The sequence below is a fragment of the Carlito syrichta genome, unplaced genomic scaffold, assembly GCF_000164805.1.
Source record: "Carlito syrichta isolate Samal-C Ts95f unplaced genomic scaffold, Tarsius_syrichta-2.0.1 Scaffold130467, whole genome shotgun sequence".
NCBI lineage: Eukaryota > Metazoa > Chordata > Mammalia > Primates > Tarsiidae > Carlito > Carlito syrichta.
Genome location: NW_007074563.1, coordinates 13,112 through 31,596, shown reverse-complemented (window position 1 = coordinate 31,596; position 18,485 = coordinate 13,112). Strand labels below are relative to the sequence as shown.

Below are 18,485 nucleotides of genomic sequence, written 5' to 3'. Positions count from 1 at the left end.
ACCTCAGCCTCCCAAAGGCGCGGGATTACAGGCTGAGCCACCGAGCCCAGCTTATTTTTAATTTTTTGAGTTGGAGTATTACTCTGTCGCCCAGGCTGGAGTGCAGTGGCACACTCACGGCCACTGCAGCCTCGACCTGCTGGACTCAGGCGACCCTTCTACCTCAACTTTCCAAGTAACTGAAACCACAGGCATGTGCCACTATGTCCAGCTGGTTTTTTGATTTACTGTAGATAAGGTCTTGCCAAGTTACCCAGGCTGGTCTCGAACCCCTGTGCTCAGGCAGTCCTCTCACCTCCATCTTCTAAAATACTGAGATTACAGGCATGAGCCACCGCACCCAGCTAAATAATACCTTTTAAACAACCTCTTTTTAATTTTATTTTTGGTGTCTTAAGTATTACACTTTGAGTTGGCATTCATTGTATAAGTATATAATTATTTTAACAAGTATAATTTTAAGAATTTGACATGTCTAGTTCAAATAATACGTGTGTTAACATTTATCGAGCACTAACTGCCAGACACAAATCTTAAGCATTTTATATAACATACATAGTCCTTATGAGAGCACTATAAGTTAAATGTCCTGTTTTTGCTGTTGAGGAGACTGAGGCACAGGGAATAAGAAGTGTGTGTGCAGCTGAAATTTGAACTCATACATTCTTTATTTTTTTTTTAATCAATATTTTTTATTATGGTTTTGTGAGGTACAGTTAAGGATTAGGTGTACAATTACGTTTCATTCACGCACCCTGTTGATAAGAGGTGTTTCCCCTTCCCCAGATAGATATTTACTACTGTTAATCCCATCCCCCTCCCCCCCCATAGTTTCCCAGTACCGTCAGTCATTTTCTTATGAACTCATACATTCTAGGTCCAGAATCTTGTTCTCTCTCTCTCTCTCTCTCTCTCTCTCTCTCTCTCTCGCTCTCTCGCTCTCTCGCTCTCTCGCTCTCTCGCTCTCTCTCTCGCTCTCGTCTTTTAAGGATGGCTCTAAACATAAAAACGATTTGTGAAGTTGTTATTGTACTAGCATATTGAAATATATGTTACAAATCTGAGACATTGGTTTTGATTTTGTCACTTATGAAGAGATTTGCACTAGCTCTTACTTGCCTGATCACAAGAATCACCTGGCACTCTTAGTAAAATAGTTTTACAGGCTCTCTTCCTACCAAGTGATGTCAAAGCTCTATCAGAAGAACTCTGGGACTTTCCGTCACAGTGGCCTAGTGAATCTTATGATCAGACAAGTTAGGGACATCCTAGACTTGATTAGATCTCTTTTAGAACTAAAAAAAATTTATATTTCCTTTTCTTTGACACATATTATAGGTTATTACCTTATCTACATAATATATGCTTCATCACAAGTACAGAGTTTTAAAATGTAAATTAAATGCAAGCCGTTAAGTGTTAATATTGACTCCCATTTCCCTTTGATTCCCATTTGTAAATGGATAAATAAGATGCTACACAACTCTTTGGTCACACTCATTTAGAATAGAATGTTTTCCAACGCTGTAAGTAGATAATGGTATAGTCAGTAAGACCAGTCAATAGTTAGCATTAATCCTGGTGGTCTTCTAATACTCCATTTGGTTTAATATATAATGCTCTTAGATAACACTAACCAAATAAAATCTAAAAATTCTAAAACTCAACATTCTCATATATATTTCCTTTCATGCTTCCTTTTTCCATCCAGGATTTTAAAGTTCTTCGGATACTCGTGTTATCATTGACTGAGACCTTGATTTTCAGCCATGTGGTTGGTTTAAATGAAATTGTTAAATACCTTATTGACATTCTGATATCCACCATTTTCCTAGGAGAACACAGCCTTAGAGTGACAGGAGGCAAGAGAGTCTTGAGGGGTCACATGTCAACTATTCTTGCATGTCATTTTCAGTAAGAGAGACTGGGCAGAACAGGGCACCTGTTGATGTTCTTTAATTTGTTATCTACTTCTCACCTGCTGAGGCTGTTATCATAAAGAGTTTTAAAGTGCCATATTAAGTTAATCCATGTTTCATCTATCTCCACACTGGTAATTGGAAGCTTACTTGGGAAACTGAGTTAAGTTGCCACTGGAATGTCAGAGTAATCCCCAGTGTTGTCTTAACCGTGATGTGATACAATATTATTAGGACTTCATCCCTATTATTCTCCTGCCCCAGAAACCTAACCCTAAGGTTAAAATCTTGTAAGAACAGTTGTTTTCCTTAAATAATCCCCGTACTACCTTCTTATGGCATTCCTTTTGCACAGAACGTGCCACCCCCTACTTCTCCTTCCTGTTCATATCTAAATGAATATATTCAAATTCTGAAATTTCAACTTCTGTATGAAAAATTCTGTAATTTTCACCTCCCCTTAGCGTAATCTCTTTCTCCTTTTAGTATCCATGGTATATTATGTCTAACTTTTGCCTAATTGTTCTCATATGTTAACTTACTGATATATTGTACATTAATTGCTCATAAATAAGGCTCTAATCATTTGTCTTCATTTTCTTCAAATCTCTTGTCCTAATATTGCAAGTAAATTTTTATTCTGTTCCCTGTGTGAAGTCATTCTTTAAAATTTCATCCCTCTTTAAGGCTTCATCTTTGTGGATCACTTTTTGATTGGATTAAGCTAGTGTGTGACCTCAAACATACCAAACCTTCAGTCAGCCTTTTCCTTGTGGTTTTCTTCCATTCTGGAGATTTCTTCATCCTCTGCCTTTTGGTGTAGTCTTTTATCCAAACAGCTAAAAACAGACTTGGGTCATTAAAACCTACTGATTCTTAAAAGTCAAAGAATTCTCTACTTTTCTAGCTGCTGAAATCATTTCTGACCCTGTCCCTAAAGTACACTTATGCAACATAGCATTTTTCATCTTCTACATTTTAAAACCTTTTGCAAATTATTTATACTTTTGTTTTTAGCAAATTGAATTCTTAATTGCTATAAGGTAAACTTATTGAAATTCAGCAGAATTAAAGTTAAGAGGAAATGAGAACCCTGGTTTTGTTTGACTTTTATTTTTTGACTCTTCAATATGTTCCAACATTGTTTTCATATGAAATCAAAGCCTGGGGTTAATCAAAGCGGAGCAGGTTACTATTAAGTCTTGAATATTATATCTGTATTTTCCCTAGGATCCTTTTCCTAAATCTCTTTACCTTCTATTTATTTTTCCCTATCCTTTGATTTAATCCCATCCTTTCATTAAGACCTGCTCATTGCTATGGACTCCATAAAAGCCTCTGTCTCTGAATTCTTCTGTTCCAACTGCTGCTTTTTGAAAATAGAACAAAAAAATGTCAGTGTTAAAGAAAAAAATAAGAACAGGGAGAAACCACAATTTTGTTATTCATTGTCGATAATATTAATAAAACTTGTCAGTTTTCTAAGATTTTAGTATCACACAAAATAAAAACTCTGAAGCTGTGATTCTAGGAGCAGACTACTTATGACTTACTGTTTACCCTTAGCCACCTTAGCTCCAACCCTTTGTTTTTTCAGCAAAGTAATATACTGTCTTTTTCTAGATGAAGCTACCAAACTAACCATAAGTTATAACTGCCAAAGTAATCGGTAGCATTGGAGATGAAAGTTCATCTGCTTGGTAAAGAGTGGAATAATACTCCACAGAACCAAGGCTCTGTGTTTGGAAAAAACTGTAGACTGAGCCCAAGAATCTCATCTTCACAAGAGAAGAGGGCGACTGGGTGAGAATAAGATGTGAAAAGAGACCAAAAAAAAGAGAGTACAGTGTGAGATAGTGAGAGAAAGCTTGAGATTTTCTGCTTTTAAAAACCCTCAGCTCAACTACTTAAACAGCTTTCTGACATCAGACTAATTTAGCTTCTATGAGACTCTGATTCCCCATTTGTAAGATGGAGATAACCCTCCTGCATAGGGTTGCTTAGAGGCTTAGTTGACATATATGTTAAATAGCAAATATATGCCTCCTGTCTGGTTCTTATTTTTTATTTATTTTTATTTCCTCTCAACTTCAAGAGCCAAACCCAAGAACAACAAGGCAGGAAAGCAAACATGTTCATCTTGTTTGGGGATTCCTTAATTTTTCCTCCCTTTCTCTGCTCATCAAAGCACCCCCTCCTCCCCAGAAAAAGAAAAAAGCTCACCCCATTCCCACCCTAAGGGAAGAAACTGATGTGGGGGCTGGGGAATGAAGAGAGGAGACAGAGTACTTGATATTCTCCCTCTTTTCGCTGTGATCTAAATTTGTACCTGCTACCTCCCTGGCACCCAATAGGTGTGCACATACGTACACACACATAGATAGCCATCATAGCTTTGACATGCAATCACAGTCTAAAAAGAACATTGTTTTTGTTTCTAAATAAGTAAAACATGCAAGAATTGCTAAGTCAAGAAATCCTTTGAATATGATACTTAAGGAATTAGCCTACAACTACGAAGTTGATATTGGGGGTTTTTTTTGGTTTTTTGGGGGGTTTTTTTTGAGTTGGAGTCTCACTCTGTCGCTCAGACTGGAGTGCAGTGGCCGCTCCTGGACACCGCAGCCTGGACCTGCTGGGCTCCGGCGATCCTTCCGCCTCAGCCTTCCAAGTAGCTGGAACTACAAGCGCGCGCTACCATGCCTGGCTGATTTTTGATTTATGGTAGAGATGAGGTCTCGCCAAGTTTCCCACGCGGGTCTCGAACCCGCAGGCTCAGGCAATCCACTTACCTCAGCCTCCCAAGGCGGATATTGTTTTGCGTTTGTTAAATAAGTTAACAGGTTTTGCATATATTTTTAGTCATTCCCCCAGTTAATATACATGGATTCTGATAAATAACAATACTTTAACCTAGTAACTTAGGAAATAACACGGAAACATAAATTGGCCCAAGTATTTTATTACTTACATGTTGAATTTTATCAACTATTTATTAAGCACCTACTATATGCCAGGCACTGTCCTAGGCAGTGAGTAAATGAGTAAACAGCATGAATAAAATACAAGACCTTTATTTGCCAGACAACACTCCGTTGCTAAACCAATTTCCTTTTCTTTAGGATATTTTCATTGTCTCTGAATTTATTTTTTTTATTTTTTTATTTTTATTATTTATTTATTTTTTTTTTGAGTTGGAGTCTCATTCTGTCACCCAGACTGGAGTGCAGTGGTCGCTCCCGGCCACCGCATCCTCGACCTGCTGGGCTCCAGTGATCCTTCCGCCTCAGCCTTGCAAGTAGCTGGAACTACAGGCATGCGCTACCAGACCCCGCTGATTTTTTGATTTATTGTGGAGATGAGGTCTCGCTGCCCAGGCGGGTCTTGAACCTGCGGGCGCAGGCAATCCACTCACCTCAGCCTCCCAAAGGCGCGGGATTACAGGCTGAGCCACCGAGCCTGGCTTGAATTTTATTTTATTTTTTTATTTTTAATTTTTTTGGGTGGGAATCTCACTCTGTCGCCCAGACCGGAGTGCAGTGGCACACTCCCAGCCACCACAGCCCCGACCTGCTGGGTCCTGGCGATCCTTGTGCCTCAGCCTTCCAGGTAGCTGGAACTACAGGCGCGCGCTACCACGCCCGGCTGATTTTTTATTCATTGTAGAGATGAGGTCTCGCCAAGTTGTCCAGGCAGGTCTCGAACCCGCGACTCAGGCAGTCCACTCACCTTAGCCTCCCAAAGCGCGGGATTACAGGCTGAGCCACCGAGCCCGGCTGTCTCTGAATTTTAGAGCTGAAAAGTGCCTTAGAGATCATCTAGTCCAACCTCTCTGTTCAAATGGAGAACCTGAGCCACTAAAATTCACAGGACAGTAAGATAATTTAGCAGACAATTCTAAATAATGACAGCAAACTTTAGGAAAATCAGTACAAATTGTGAAAATTCACTGTGTTTTCTAACTCATCCTAAATATGAGTTAGAAAAGATAAATTATAAGAAAAATAAAATTGCGTTACCAAAAATGAATTCTACTATATTGTCTTCAAGACAAAAAAATGTCTTTTTTCTTTAGTGCTATATAGTTAAACCAATTTTGTATCCTTTAGTGACTAAATCCATAAATGGTTTTCTGCTCATAGACTCAAGATATTTCAAAAGCAGCTGTGTAGGTGATGCTGATAATAAGTGTCTAGGCAGTGCTGATAAAAAATGTGCCTTCCTGCCTTACTAGAATCATAGCAGTTCACATCTGGAATTCAGACCCCTTATGTCAAGGATGAGGAAGTTGACTCCTAGAGAGGTGAACTGACTTGCCCAAATAAAAGCCAAAATTAGCAACTCACATTTTAGCAGGGAGTCAGTTTTTACATATTAAGATATTTATATATTTTGATATTCAGATATCAATATTTCTCAACTTTAAATGATTTAGTATCGTCTTCATCGGATCTGCTGAGCATTGTTTTATGTTTTTAATCTGAGAATATCTGAGAAATCAACAAAAGAAAAATTGTAAAATTATAGACATTAGAACCAAGTCTCTTGGCATTATTTCTAGTTGGTACATCTTTTATGCTAAAAATATTCAATAGTCAGTTGCTGGTCACAAATAATTTTTCCCCCACAATAGGTATTGTCTTCTGAGAACTCTGAAGCAATGTCAGACACTGAGGGAAGCTCTCATTGCTGCAGGAAAAGAGATTATATGGCATGGGCGGACAAAAGAAGAACCAGCTCATTACTGTAGCATTTGTGAGGTAGGTAACTGTTCGTATCCACAGTTGTTTTGCAAAGCTTCTTACCTCTCCACTTTCAGTTTCTTTTTAATTATTTTTAAAATTTATTTATACTTTTATGTAGTACATTTTACTGTAAGTAACATTGGGTTCAATTTTTTTTATTATCTGGGATAGTAAAATTTAATTTGATGATACAGTATTTAATTGTGACTTAATAGTATTTTATCTGGTAGATCTTCAACAGATTATAATCAGCAAGAAGTTAGTTTGAGATTTTTAAAATGGAAACAATCTAGATGTACATAGACGCCAATAAACTGAATGTGTCGTTCAGTATAGCCCCAGACAGATTGATGTTCAGTCCTCTCTGGTGCAATTTGCAATATATTTCTCAGTCGTATGTGTTAAAGGCTTGCAAGAGGTGCAGGGACAAAGAAAATGTGGTGCCTGCTCCAAAGGAGCTTAAATTCTGCTTGGGGAAGACAAGTTATAAACAACCAGTTGTAACATACATGAGAGTATTATGAAAGATAAGTTGGACTTACTAACTGTTATGATAACACTGAGAGAGAAAAGTGACCTAATTTGTCTTTCTGGCATTGGCATAAGAGTTCACAAAAGTATTGGCATTTAATACTGTTTTTTTTTTTTTTTTTTTGAGTTGGAGTCTCACTTGGTCGCCCAGACTGGAGTGCAGTAGCCGCTCCCGGCCACCGCAGCCTCACCTGCTGGGCTCCGGCAATCCTTCCGCCTCAGCCTTCCGAGTAGCCGGAATTACAGGCATGCGCTACCACGCCTGGCTGATTTTTTTTGCTTTATTGTAGAGATGAGGTCTCGCTGCCCAGGCGGGTCTCGAACCCGCGGGCTCAGGCAATCCACTCACCTCAGCCTCCCAAAGGCGCGGGATTACAGGCTGAGCCACCGAGCCCGGCTGGCATTTAATACTTTTAAATGCCAGAGGAGTTCAGTCTGGGAGAAGACAGACATCACAAAAGTATTGGCATTGTGATCAAGGCTGCAGTGAGGGATGAGCATCATTTCAGTGGGCTAAAAATGGAGGTAGACTGTCATGGACTATAAGAACAACAGGGTAATGGGAAAATGGAATGGTTTCATAGTGTGTTCCAGTGTGACTGGAACATGGACTATGCAAATTATAAGTCTAGATAGTATTGTTGTTTGCAGTGCTTCTTGGATGGTTTTAAGGAATTTGATATTTTGAGATCATTGAAATCATCAAAAGATTTTGAGCAGGTGATTAAGATGTGTGTTTCTGAGAGAAAAGTGACTGAAGAGGACAGAGATAATAAGCTATTGCAGTGGTCTTAAGAGTTGTTTTCCAGGGCCGGGCTCCGTGACTCAGCCTGTAATCCCAGCACTTTGGGAGACTGAGGCAAGTGGATTGCCTAAGCCTGCGGGTTCAAGACCTGCCTGGGCAACTTGGCAAGACCTCGTCTCTACAATAAAGCAAAAAAAATCAGCCGCGCATGGTAGCGCATGCCTGTAATTCCGGCTACTCAGAAGGCTGAAGTGGAAGGATCACCGGAGCCCAGCAGGTCGAGGCTATAGTGACTGGGAACCTGCCACTGCCCTCCAGTCTGGGTGACAGAGTGAGACTCCAACTCAAAAAAACAACAACAAAAAAACGAGTTGTTTTCCCAAGACCTGGTAGTATGAATATTAAAGAAGAGAGAAAAGTCAAAAATATTTAGAGGGTAAAATCAGCAATAACTTACTAAATGGCAGAAGTGAGTGACAAGTTGAAGAATGCTCACAGATTTTCTAGTTCATATCACTAGGTGCATGTTGCTGCCCATTGATAGTATTAATAATAGCAAATATGGTGAACCTCAGATTTTAATTAACGTAACTGTTCAAAGAAGAGTTTTCTTTCAATTGAAGAAATTCAAGATTAAGCCAAAGACAAGAATATTGATAGTCCAGTCCAAACTTTGAAATTCTGTAATTCTGATGTTTACCTTTATTTGAAATTACTGAATTTATTGACTTTTCAAATGTATAATCTGATCGAAATAAGTCATTAGGTGATCAGACAGACTCCAGTTAGGTTTTTTTTTTTTCCAGTCTGAACCTTAGCAAATTCTCAATCTTTCTGTATAAGATAGAGGTATTCATTGTGCTGTACTCATTAATACATTTTTTGTTTGTACTCATACTCCTTAACATGATGCTTATAATTTAAGTCACTGTCACTTACTGTCAGTTTCCTCATCTATAAAATAATTGGATTATATCCTGTCATATACTTCAGTAAGTGTTGGTAGGTTTGGCTAAGCAGTAGGCACTATGATATGCTCTGGCAATACAAAAATGAGTAAAACACAACCTTCATCTTTGAGGAGTTCAGTCTGGGAGAAGACAGACATCCATACATAGTACTATCAAGGAGAAGTAGAAGGAAAATAATGATTACTTGCATCTGATTGTATACAACTAATGTTTTAGATTTAAAACAAAAATAGGCTGACCTTTATTAAACTTTTGAAATAGACTTTGCCAATGGTTGTCATGAGTATGTCATTCCCTTAGGTCATTCCCCTAAATATGCATTACCATCCATGTCTTTGCGTTTGGTGCAAAATAAACCTCGTCCATTAAAGATTTTCAAGCATAGCCATGTTTTTCTCAGTACCTACTCTTAACCAGAGATTATTGTCCACGATTCTGGTAAAGTAGCATTCCATGATCATACTAAAGTAATATGATATCACCATTTCTCTTGAATGCATTTTTCTCTTGTATAAACAGGTGGAGGTTTTTGATCTGCTTTTTGTCACTAATGAGAGTAATTCACGAAAGACCTACATAGTACATTGCCAAGATTGTGCACGAAAAACATGTGGAAACCTGGAAAATTTTGTGGTGCTAGAACAGTACAAAATGGAGGACCTGATGCAAGTCTATGACCAATTTACCTTAGTAAGTGAAATCAACATGTGAGTACATAGTTAGCTGGGTTGTGAAGCAGCAGTGTTTGTTCTGCCACCTGATAAGTAGGAGGTAATGAAATATTTAAATTTTCCTTCAATTCATTAGATATTGCATGAGGATATAGTCATATCATTCTTCCTCCTTTACTTCCAAATATTTTATTCCTATAAAATTGACATGTATCATTCACTTTTTTTCCTGGTTGAGATCAACCTAAATGTAATGTTAACAACAATTATATTTTTAAATCTTTGTGTGCTTTAGATAGAATGCTGTCATATACTTTATGTCATTTGATCTCAGTTGATAAAAATGTGTACATGGGTATTAGTCCCCACAAAAGGAATCGGTATGTGTGCTTGAAGTATACGTCTGCTTTTAGAGCTAATTTTATTTGTTTAAAATTTTGTCCTTACCAGAAGTATTAACCTCATGGGAATATTTGATGGAGCTTAACTTCCTGGTATGTTGTATAACCTTATGAAATTCAAGTATACTTATAAATTGCACACAGTTTTAATTTCAGACAGCAGATGCTTGGGGGAAATATTTTACTCTTGCAGATGAATAGCTTTATGAATAGAATTTCAGACATAATTCATGAATTGTTGATTTCCTTCAATACTTTTCTCACACATGTGATCAAAAACTGACTTTTTAAAATTTAGTTTCTGATATTTTCACTTGAATGGTCTTCAAGATTGCATGAAGAAGAAGAGAATCACCTGGAATATGTTGAACAAAATATATTACCTAGGTGAGATAGTTTCTGAAGGTAGTCACTAGTGAAATTATAATTGATGTGTATGATTATTTTTTTCAAAAGCCTTTTCTAATGTTTATTTTATTTTTTAAATTTATTTTTAGAGCCAGGCGTCGTGGCTCACGTCTGTTCCCAGCACTTGGGAAGGCCAAGGCAGGAGGATTGCTTGAGTCCAGGAATTCAAGACCAGCCTGGACAACATTAAGAGAACTCGTCTCTACAAAAAATAAAAAAAATTAGCCGGACGTGGTGGCACACTACTCAGGAGGCTGAGGCAGGAGGATCATCTGAGCCCAGGAGGTCAAGGCTGTGACAGTGAACTGTGATTGGCCAGTGGCTATTTGCAGGCCTGATCATAACACTGCAGCCTTGAACTCCTGATCTCAAGCAGTCCTCCCACTTGAGCCCCCCAAGTACCTAGGATTATAGGCATGAAAAACCTTTTTTTTTTTTTAAGTAATCTTAAAAAGTGGTCGGCTTGATAGCCTTCCAAGGGTTGTTGACTGATTGGTGAAGTGAAAATCCAAGTACATTTAGACTCTTAGAAAAATTGGCTGTGTAGGAGATAGTAAGGTAGGTTGTACTTTGACATTGTAAAACAGGCTGTTGGACTTTCTCCTAATTCATAAGCAGGCTATATGCTCTTAACCATGTGCTAGGAAGCACAATTAGCAGTGTTGTTATTTTAACAAAATAACCTACCTTATGTTTATTTTCAGGCTCCTCCATTACCTTCCGCCTCATCTTGATATTGTTCCATGGACATTAAATGACACCTTTTCTGCTATTCAGGAAGTAACCCAGTTCTGCACCACAGGTTTTTGTAGCTATCTCGTAAGGCTGCTGGCTGAAAACTGTGTCTATGCAACCTTCCAAGTGCGGAGTGTCAACCAACTGGATGGGGGGAATACTGCTCCTACTCCAGGACTCTCACAAAGCTGATGAGCTGTACTTCAGAGAAAAAATAATAATTTCCATGTTTTGTATATATCTGACAAAACTGGCAACATCATACAAACTACTGACTTGAAAACAACCTCTTTTATATTTCTCTATTTCTGGGCTGATGAATTTGTTTTCATCTATCTTTTCCCCCTTCAGAATTTTCCTTGGAAAAAAATACTAGCCTAGCTGGTCATTTCTTTGTAAGGTAGTTAGCAATTTTAAGTCTTTCTTTGGTCAGCTTTTTTTTAATGTGAAAGATTAGGTAAGAAACTTTTTTACTGCTTTTATGTTTTTCTGTCTTGTTTTGAAACCTGATGGTTATACTTTTGGTTCCTAAATAAAACATTAAAAAAATTAACAGCCAAGTCACAAAGATAATGGATTGCACATAGACTAAGGAATAAACTTCAGATTTGTGATTTTTGTTTCTAATCTTGATGTAAATTTACACTATTTATAAATACATATTTATTGCTTGAAAATATTTGTGAATGGAATGCTGTTATTTTTTCCAGATTTACCTGCCATTGAAATTTTAAGGAGTTCTGTAATTTCAAACACTACTCCTATTACATTTTCTATGTGTAAATAAAACTACTTAGCATTGTACAGAAACTTTTATTAAAATTGTTTAATGTTTAAAGAGTTTTCTATTGTTTGAGTTTTAAAAAAACTTTATGTACAGTGCCCAGTTTTTGTTCATTTTTCAAATCTGATTATATATATTTTATATATACTTGTGTCTGTATATATAATATATATAGAAATCTGATATATATGTATAAAGATTTAGAACTTAAATTTTCTCGTTTTAAGTTTCACATCTATGGTAGATTTTTGAGGTGTCTACTGTAAAGTATTGCTTACAAAAAGTATTATTTTTTAAAGAAATATATATGGTATGTATCTTCAAGACCTAAAATGTCAGACTGGTTTATTGTTAAATTGCAATTACTGCAATGACAGACCAATAAACAATTGCTGCCAAAATGTAGTATAATAGTAGAAAACCAATAGTGATTGAACTTAAGATTTTAAAGGGGATGCTATATGGGCTTGACACATCCAATATATCTACCTAGTAACATTTTATATGGAAAAGGGGATTTTGATGAAGTGCTCTATTTTAGACTGCAAATAAGAGACTTTTTAAAAAATTTTAGGTAATTTTGAAATTTCATGATTTCCTGCTTACATGACATGATTTGGGGGGTGGGAGGATGCTGCAAACTCCATATCACTAGTAAAATATAACAGGTTATATTAACATTTACAAGTTACTGCTAATTGATAGTATTTCATTTTACAATAACAGCGCCTTACATCTGTACCTCCATTTCCTAAAGCATTTAGCACATATACTCATTTTATCATATTATTCTTCCTATGAATTTTCCAGGAAGCATTAGTGAAGAAGCATAGAGAATACTATAAATCAAGTTTTATATATGACTAGAGATAATTTATAATCCTATCTGGTGGAATGCCATGCTGAGTGCATTAATCAAGTACTCTTTCAGATAGTTTTGGAGTATGTTGTCCTCCAAGAAACAGTTTGAAGGCTGTAAGCCTGGCAATGTTTTATTCAATTAGTTAATAACTTGGTAAATATTGAATATCTACTAGAAGCGACTCTCTTATTTCAGAAGGAAATAATTTCAAATCTGTCTTAGTTATGGAGCAAGAGTGCTTGTCTAAATGCTGCTCAGGATGTTTAACTACTAATATATTTAAGTGATTTTCTTATAAAATCTCCTATGCAGAGGTCATGGAGAATAAAAGAACTCAAGACAAACATTTTTCAAACAAAAATTGCAAGCCAGCCATCAAGAAGCAAAGATTATAAGAATGCTAAAGTTAACATAAATGTTTCTTAACCTGTTCTTATTTATCTTATTGACAGTGTCTTATTTTTTATGGTTTTAAAGTAGTTTTGCCGAGGTTAATTTGTCTGACATTTAAGAGAATAAGTTATCTGACATTTAAGAGTTTAGTATAATTCGTATTTGAGGTATATGTCAGAGTAATACTTGTTTAGTAGGTTAGTCTTTGAGTAGAGGATAAAGAGTAGAAATCAGACACATCAACATTACTCTGAAGTATAATTAGATGTTTGAAGTCCTGTGTAAACCACTTTCTTTCATTGATTTAACATCCTCTATAATTTGCGTTTTTCAGATTTCAGAATACATAGGATAGATTTTTTTTTTCTTTTTACTGTTTGTATAGGTAAGTCCCATTAAGGCACACTCTATCCAGGTACCTTAATAATTGAAACAAGTTTGCATCCTATTGTACACATTGTTTGGAAAAAACAAAGTAATAGAAAAAGAAGATGTTAATCGAGTAAGTTGGAGCCTTAACCACGTTTTTGACATTGTCACCAGTTAAATAGGAACACTTACTCCATCATCAGTCAGTATGGTAATTCAACTTGCTTAACTTAAGTTATATCAATAAAACAGTTGGCCTAAGGTTACATAATGATATTATGAGTTTAAATTAAATGAAATGTCTGCTTCTCGGTGCGACACTTGGTTATGAAAATTTTAAGTTACTGTCATGTAGCTTTTTATTTAGTCAAAATATTTAACGTCTCCTAAAAACCAAGTTATGAATAAGATGTGATTCCTGCCTTTTACCTTTCATACATACATCTAAGATGGAAGATTCATATAAATATATCATGCAAAACCTAGAGGAGGTAACAAGAAGGATATATAGTATTGGGTCTTGCATTTCAGCAGGGGCTACATCATCACACCTTACTGAGCAAGATTTGGAACTTAGCAATTGATTGACTACGGTTTAAGGTGTATTAAAAGACAATTGGAAGCCAGGCTCGGTGGCTCAGCCTGTAATCCCGTGCCTTTGGGAGGCTGAGGTGAGTGGATTGCCTGAGCCCGCGGGTTCGAGACCCACCTGGGCAGCAAGACCTCATCTCTACCAATAAATCAAAAAATCAGCCGGGCGTGGTAGCGCATGCCTGTAATTCCGGCTACTTGGAAGGCTGAGGCGGAAGGATTGCCGGACCCAGCAGGTCGAGGCTGCGGTGGCCAGGAGCGGCCACTGCACTCCAGTCTGGGCAACCGAGTGAGACTCCAACTCAAAAAAAAAAAAAAGGAAGACACAGATTTGGAAGACAAAAGTTAAGTCTGCAGGCTTATTAGATGTCTTCCAGATGGGTGAAGGTACTTCTAACCAGAATAGGAAATACAAAAGAGGAATTTTGAAGGCAGAAGATAGTGAACTGCCTGTAGGGTACCTATCAGTTTAGAAAGTAGCAGTTGAATATGCTGGTCTGTAATTAGGAGTGACCTGGACCAGAGGGAAGTATGTATCTGGCTATTCATTTAGATAGAGCTTAACGTTAATAAGATTATACAGGAACTGTCTTCTCAAGTGAAGAGAAAGGTTGACCAAATACCTGCTAAGACATCAACACATGAAAGGGCAGGCTGCAAAGAAGAAGAAACCTTAAACTAGCCAGGGTGGTGATAGACAAGCTAGAGAGCTTTTGAGAAAATAACCACAGCGTGGGGCAAAGATGAAGATCCAGGGGATTCTTTTGGGTTTCCGTAAGGTTGTTGATGACAACGCCAGAACTCCAGTGAAGTGACAACCTGATTGCCATGGATGGGAAAAGATCATTGAATTTGAGAGTGACACATCGGTTCAGTTTTTCCAGGAGCCCCAAATGTGAAATTATGTTGGTCCTTAGTGATCTCACCAGTTTTAATCCTTTGCACTCAGAGATGTCTTGTGGATCGCCTACCAACAACTTGACCACATTTTCTTTTTACAAAATAGTGAAAAATGAATCACTTATTAAATAGTATAGCATTGGAACCACTTATTTTACTGTAATGATTTGACTTGTAGTGGAATTTGGGGTATTGAGGAACTATGACCAAGAAAAATCAAAATTTTATATTTTTCTAATGTGTGAAGCAGTTGCCTACATGCATTGCAGGTTCATTGATACATGTGCAATAATAATGTTGTTTTCCACCTGGTGTTTATCCAGGCAGACAGTGTAGTCATTTTATTCCTCCCATATTAATAATATGTAATTTATTGTCCATCTGTTGTTTGAAGACAATGTGGAAGGACATGAGATTCCTGAAAACCATTTCTTGATTGATCATATTTCAGTTTGCCATGTCTGTATTTGCTTCTTCATGTAATGTGAATGGAAAACTTCAAGAAAACATACATTTTTGAAAAATTTGTGCTTGCATAAGTTTGTCCTATATAATCACCAGCAATCTTAATGTCCCCTCAGAGGGAACATTCAAGTGCAAAGGGTTAAACGTTCTATGGCATGGTCTTAGAGTGCTTTACACAATAATGATTTTGTGTATATTTCTTGAAGCAGTCTGTGACGTTTTGCTTTTGAGAGGAAAATACACTTTTCAGTTGAACAGGGAAATGAAAAGAATGGGATTTTTTATTGTTGCCTAAAGCTACCTACTATTTACTGAGAGCTTGTGTAAAGCACAGTGCTAAGTGTTTTATATACATTATTCTATTTGATCCTCACAATGAGTTAAGTACTGTTTTATCTACATCTTTGCAGATAAGTAAATTGAGGTGAAGAGAGATCATGTAACTTACTGTAGGCTTCATGGTTCTTAAGTGGTGAAGCCAGGATTCCAATTCTAGGTCATCCAACTCCAGATAGAATAGCAAGTGCTACTATGCCTTCCACTGTAGAGAAATAGGAATTGCTGAGTGCTTCCTCTACAGTCAATTTTGGAAGAACCTTTTCATTTTGAATGTTTAACAAGATGTTTTTAAACTTGATAGCCTATAATTAGGCTGACTATATCTTTTATAGTCTAAACCAGAACCCCTATGAGATTGAAAAGGGACGTTATCAATAACTGGACTGGGCTGGTTGCGGTAGCTCATGCATGTCATCCCAGCATTTTGGGAGTCCAAGGGATTGCTTGAGCCCAGGAGTTGGAGACCAGCCTGGGCAACATAGTGAGATATTGCCTCTACTAAAAAAAGTTTATTAGTCAGGCATGGTGGTATGTGCCTATAGTCCCAACTACTTCGGGATCACAGGCAGAACAATCTCCTGAGCCCAGACTGAGGCTGCGGTGAGCCATGATCATGCCACTGCACTATAGCCTGGATGACAGAACCTGACAAAAAAAATCTGGGCTGGGCAACAGCCATAAAATGGAACTGTCCTGGGCACACCGGGATATGTGGCATGGTGTTTTAAGTTGTCTTCAGAAGAAGCATTTTGAGAGAATTTACTTCCTCCCATCATCATACTCCTAGATTTTTGCACTTTAAGAATGGAAAGGACACATGGGCTTGGGTGTGTTAGAACCCACAGTTGTGATTGGGAGGCTAGGCCGGAAGGATTGCCTGAGCCCAGTGGGCCAGTGCTGCAGTGGCCATGATCGTGCCACTCCACTCCAGCATGGATGACAAAGTGAGACTCCTACGCAAAAAAAAAAAATGTGTGTGTGTTTACACATTTTTCTAAACCCAGTTCAACTACCATTTACCAATCTAGTTTAAGATGGGCATCTGATTTAATATATTCAAAATATAATTTTTTAGTGTCAATTTTTTAAAAAGTATAGTCACTTCTCAGGGTTTTTTAAGATTAGGAAATAATGTTTGTTTAACAGGTAAATTAAAGAGAGAGTGAGAAAGAGGAGATTCACCTCTCCAAGGCAGGGAAGGGGGCCAAAGCCAGGAAGCATGGCAACAGCCATAGCTCAAAGAGCACATGGCCACACCAGAGTCTAGTAAGGCAATGGCTACTTCTCAGGGTTTCAAAACCATTCATTGTCATTAGTTTACTGCAAGCGATTAAACATGTTTTAATATGAACCAACAGGAAGATTCCTAATGAACATAAGGACTGTCCTAATATATTTAAATTATAACTGTGTGTGTGATGACTTCAAATACATTGAAGATATGGTTAATACAAAACAATACTCTGAACCACACCCACTTTTCAACAATGCCCAGATACACCTGTTAAAGAGAGATATGAGATAGTGGATACACTGATTTTATAGGCTTATGTAGTTAATTGTACATCGATTTCAGTAGCTCACTATTTTGTGTTAGAATAATACATTTGGCAGGTGAAACTAAAAGTTATCTTTAGAAAACGATTCAAATTATTTAAATGCCATTATTTTTCATTAGATGTACTTGTTGGATGCAATCTTGAGATGACTACACATAGGAATCTGTCTAATAAATGGGAGTCAGGGTGAGATACTGTAAACATTTGGATGACAAGTTCAAAACTGAGATACTGATGCATCAAAAGTTTCAGAAAGAAAAACCACCAAAGATTTAAAAATACAACTGTGTACAAAACCTAGATAATTTAAAAATACTGATCAACCTGCTCTTTCATCATAGATTATTCTAAGTCAAATGAGGTTTATAGTCCATGAATTAGAATTCCTATTAGACTGTCTCCATCTGCTTCTCTAGAAAATGTCAGTCTGCTGAAAGTTTCATGAATGAAGCCCATTGAAGAGCTGTGTGTGAACAGTCGTTATTCTGCTAGCTGGCCTGGAAAAGCCATGAGATGCTACCACTCTGAAACTTGCCTTTTAGTCTTGCTTCCACTTCTAACTCCCTCCATTTCTCGTTTCCAACTTACTTTTTTACCTGCTCTTCCCTCCCAGTTCAACTCTTCATTTATTCCCATTAAATAATCATGACAGAATATATAAATTTTGGTTTGAGCTTTTTTTTTTTTTTTTGAGTTGGAGTCTCACTCTGGCGCCCAGACCGGAGTGCAGTGGCCGCTCCCGGCCACCGCAGCCTCGACCTGCTGGGCTCCGGCGATCCTTCCGCCTCAGCCTTCCAAGGAGCCGGAATTACAGGCATGCGCTACCACGCCCGGCTGATTTTTATTTTATTATAGAGATGAGGTCTCGCGAGGTTGCCCGGGCTGGTCTCGAACCTGCGGGCTTAGGTAATCCACTCGCCTCGGCCTCCCAAAGTGCTGGGATTACAGGCTGAGCCACCAAGCCCAGCCGGTGTCGTGGTTTCTAACCCTCTTTTGTAGAAAGCTATTATTTTTTAAAAATTGAATTCATACTGACACTTTAAATTCACATTTAATAATACAGATTTTTTTTTCTTTCCTTTTATGTTTTTCTTTTT

General features: G+C 37.5%; 1 protein-coding gene across 8 annotated transcripts in view; it reads left to right on the top strand.

The window, feature by feature from the left end:
* KDM6A (lysine demethylase 6A) overlaps positions 1-12,311 on the top strand; it is a 216,122-nt gene extending 203,811 nt beyond the window's left edge. For all 8 annotated transcript variants that reach the window (XM_021708037.1, XM_021708035.1, XM_008049054.1 and 5 more), the window contains 3 exons: positions 6,553-6,679; positions 9,431-9,601; positions 11,096-12,311. In XM_021708037.1, the coding sequence (XP_021563712.1) occupies positions 6,553-6,679; positions 9,431-9,601; positions 11,096-11,125 (328 nt within the window). In that variant the 3' untranslated portion in view covers positions 11,126-12,311. The remainder of the gene's footprint in view (positions 1-6,552; positions 6,680-9,430; positions 9,602-11,095) is intronic.
* Positions 12,312-18,485: the final 6,174 nt, after the last annotated feature.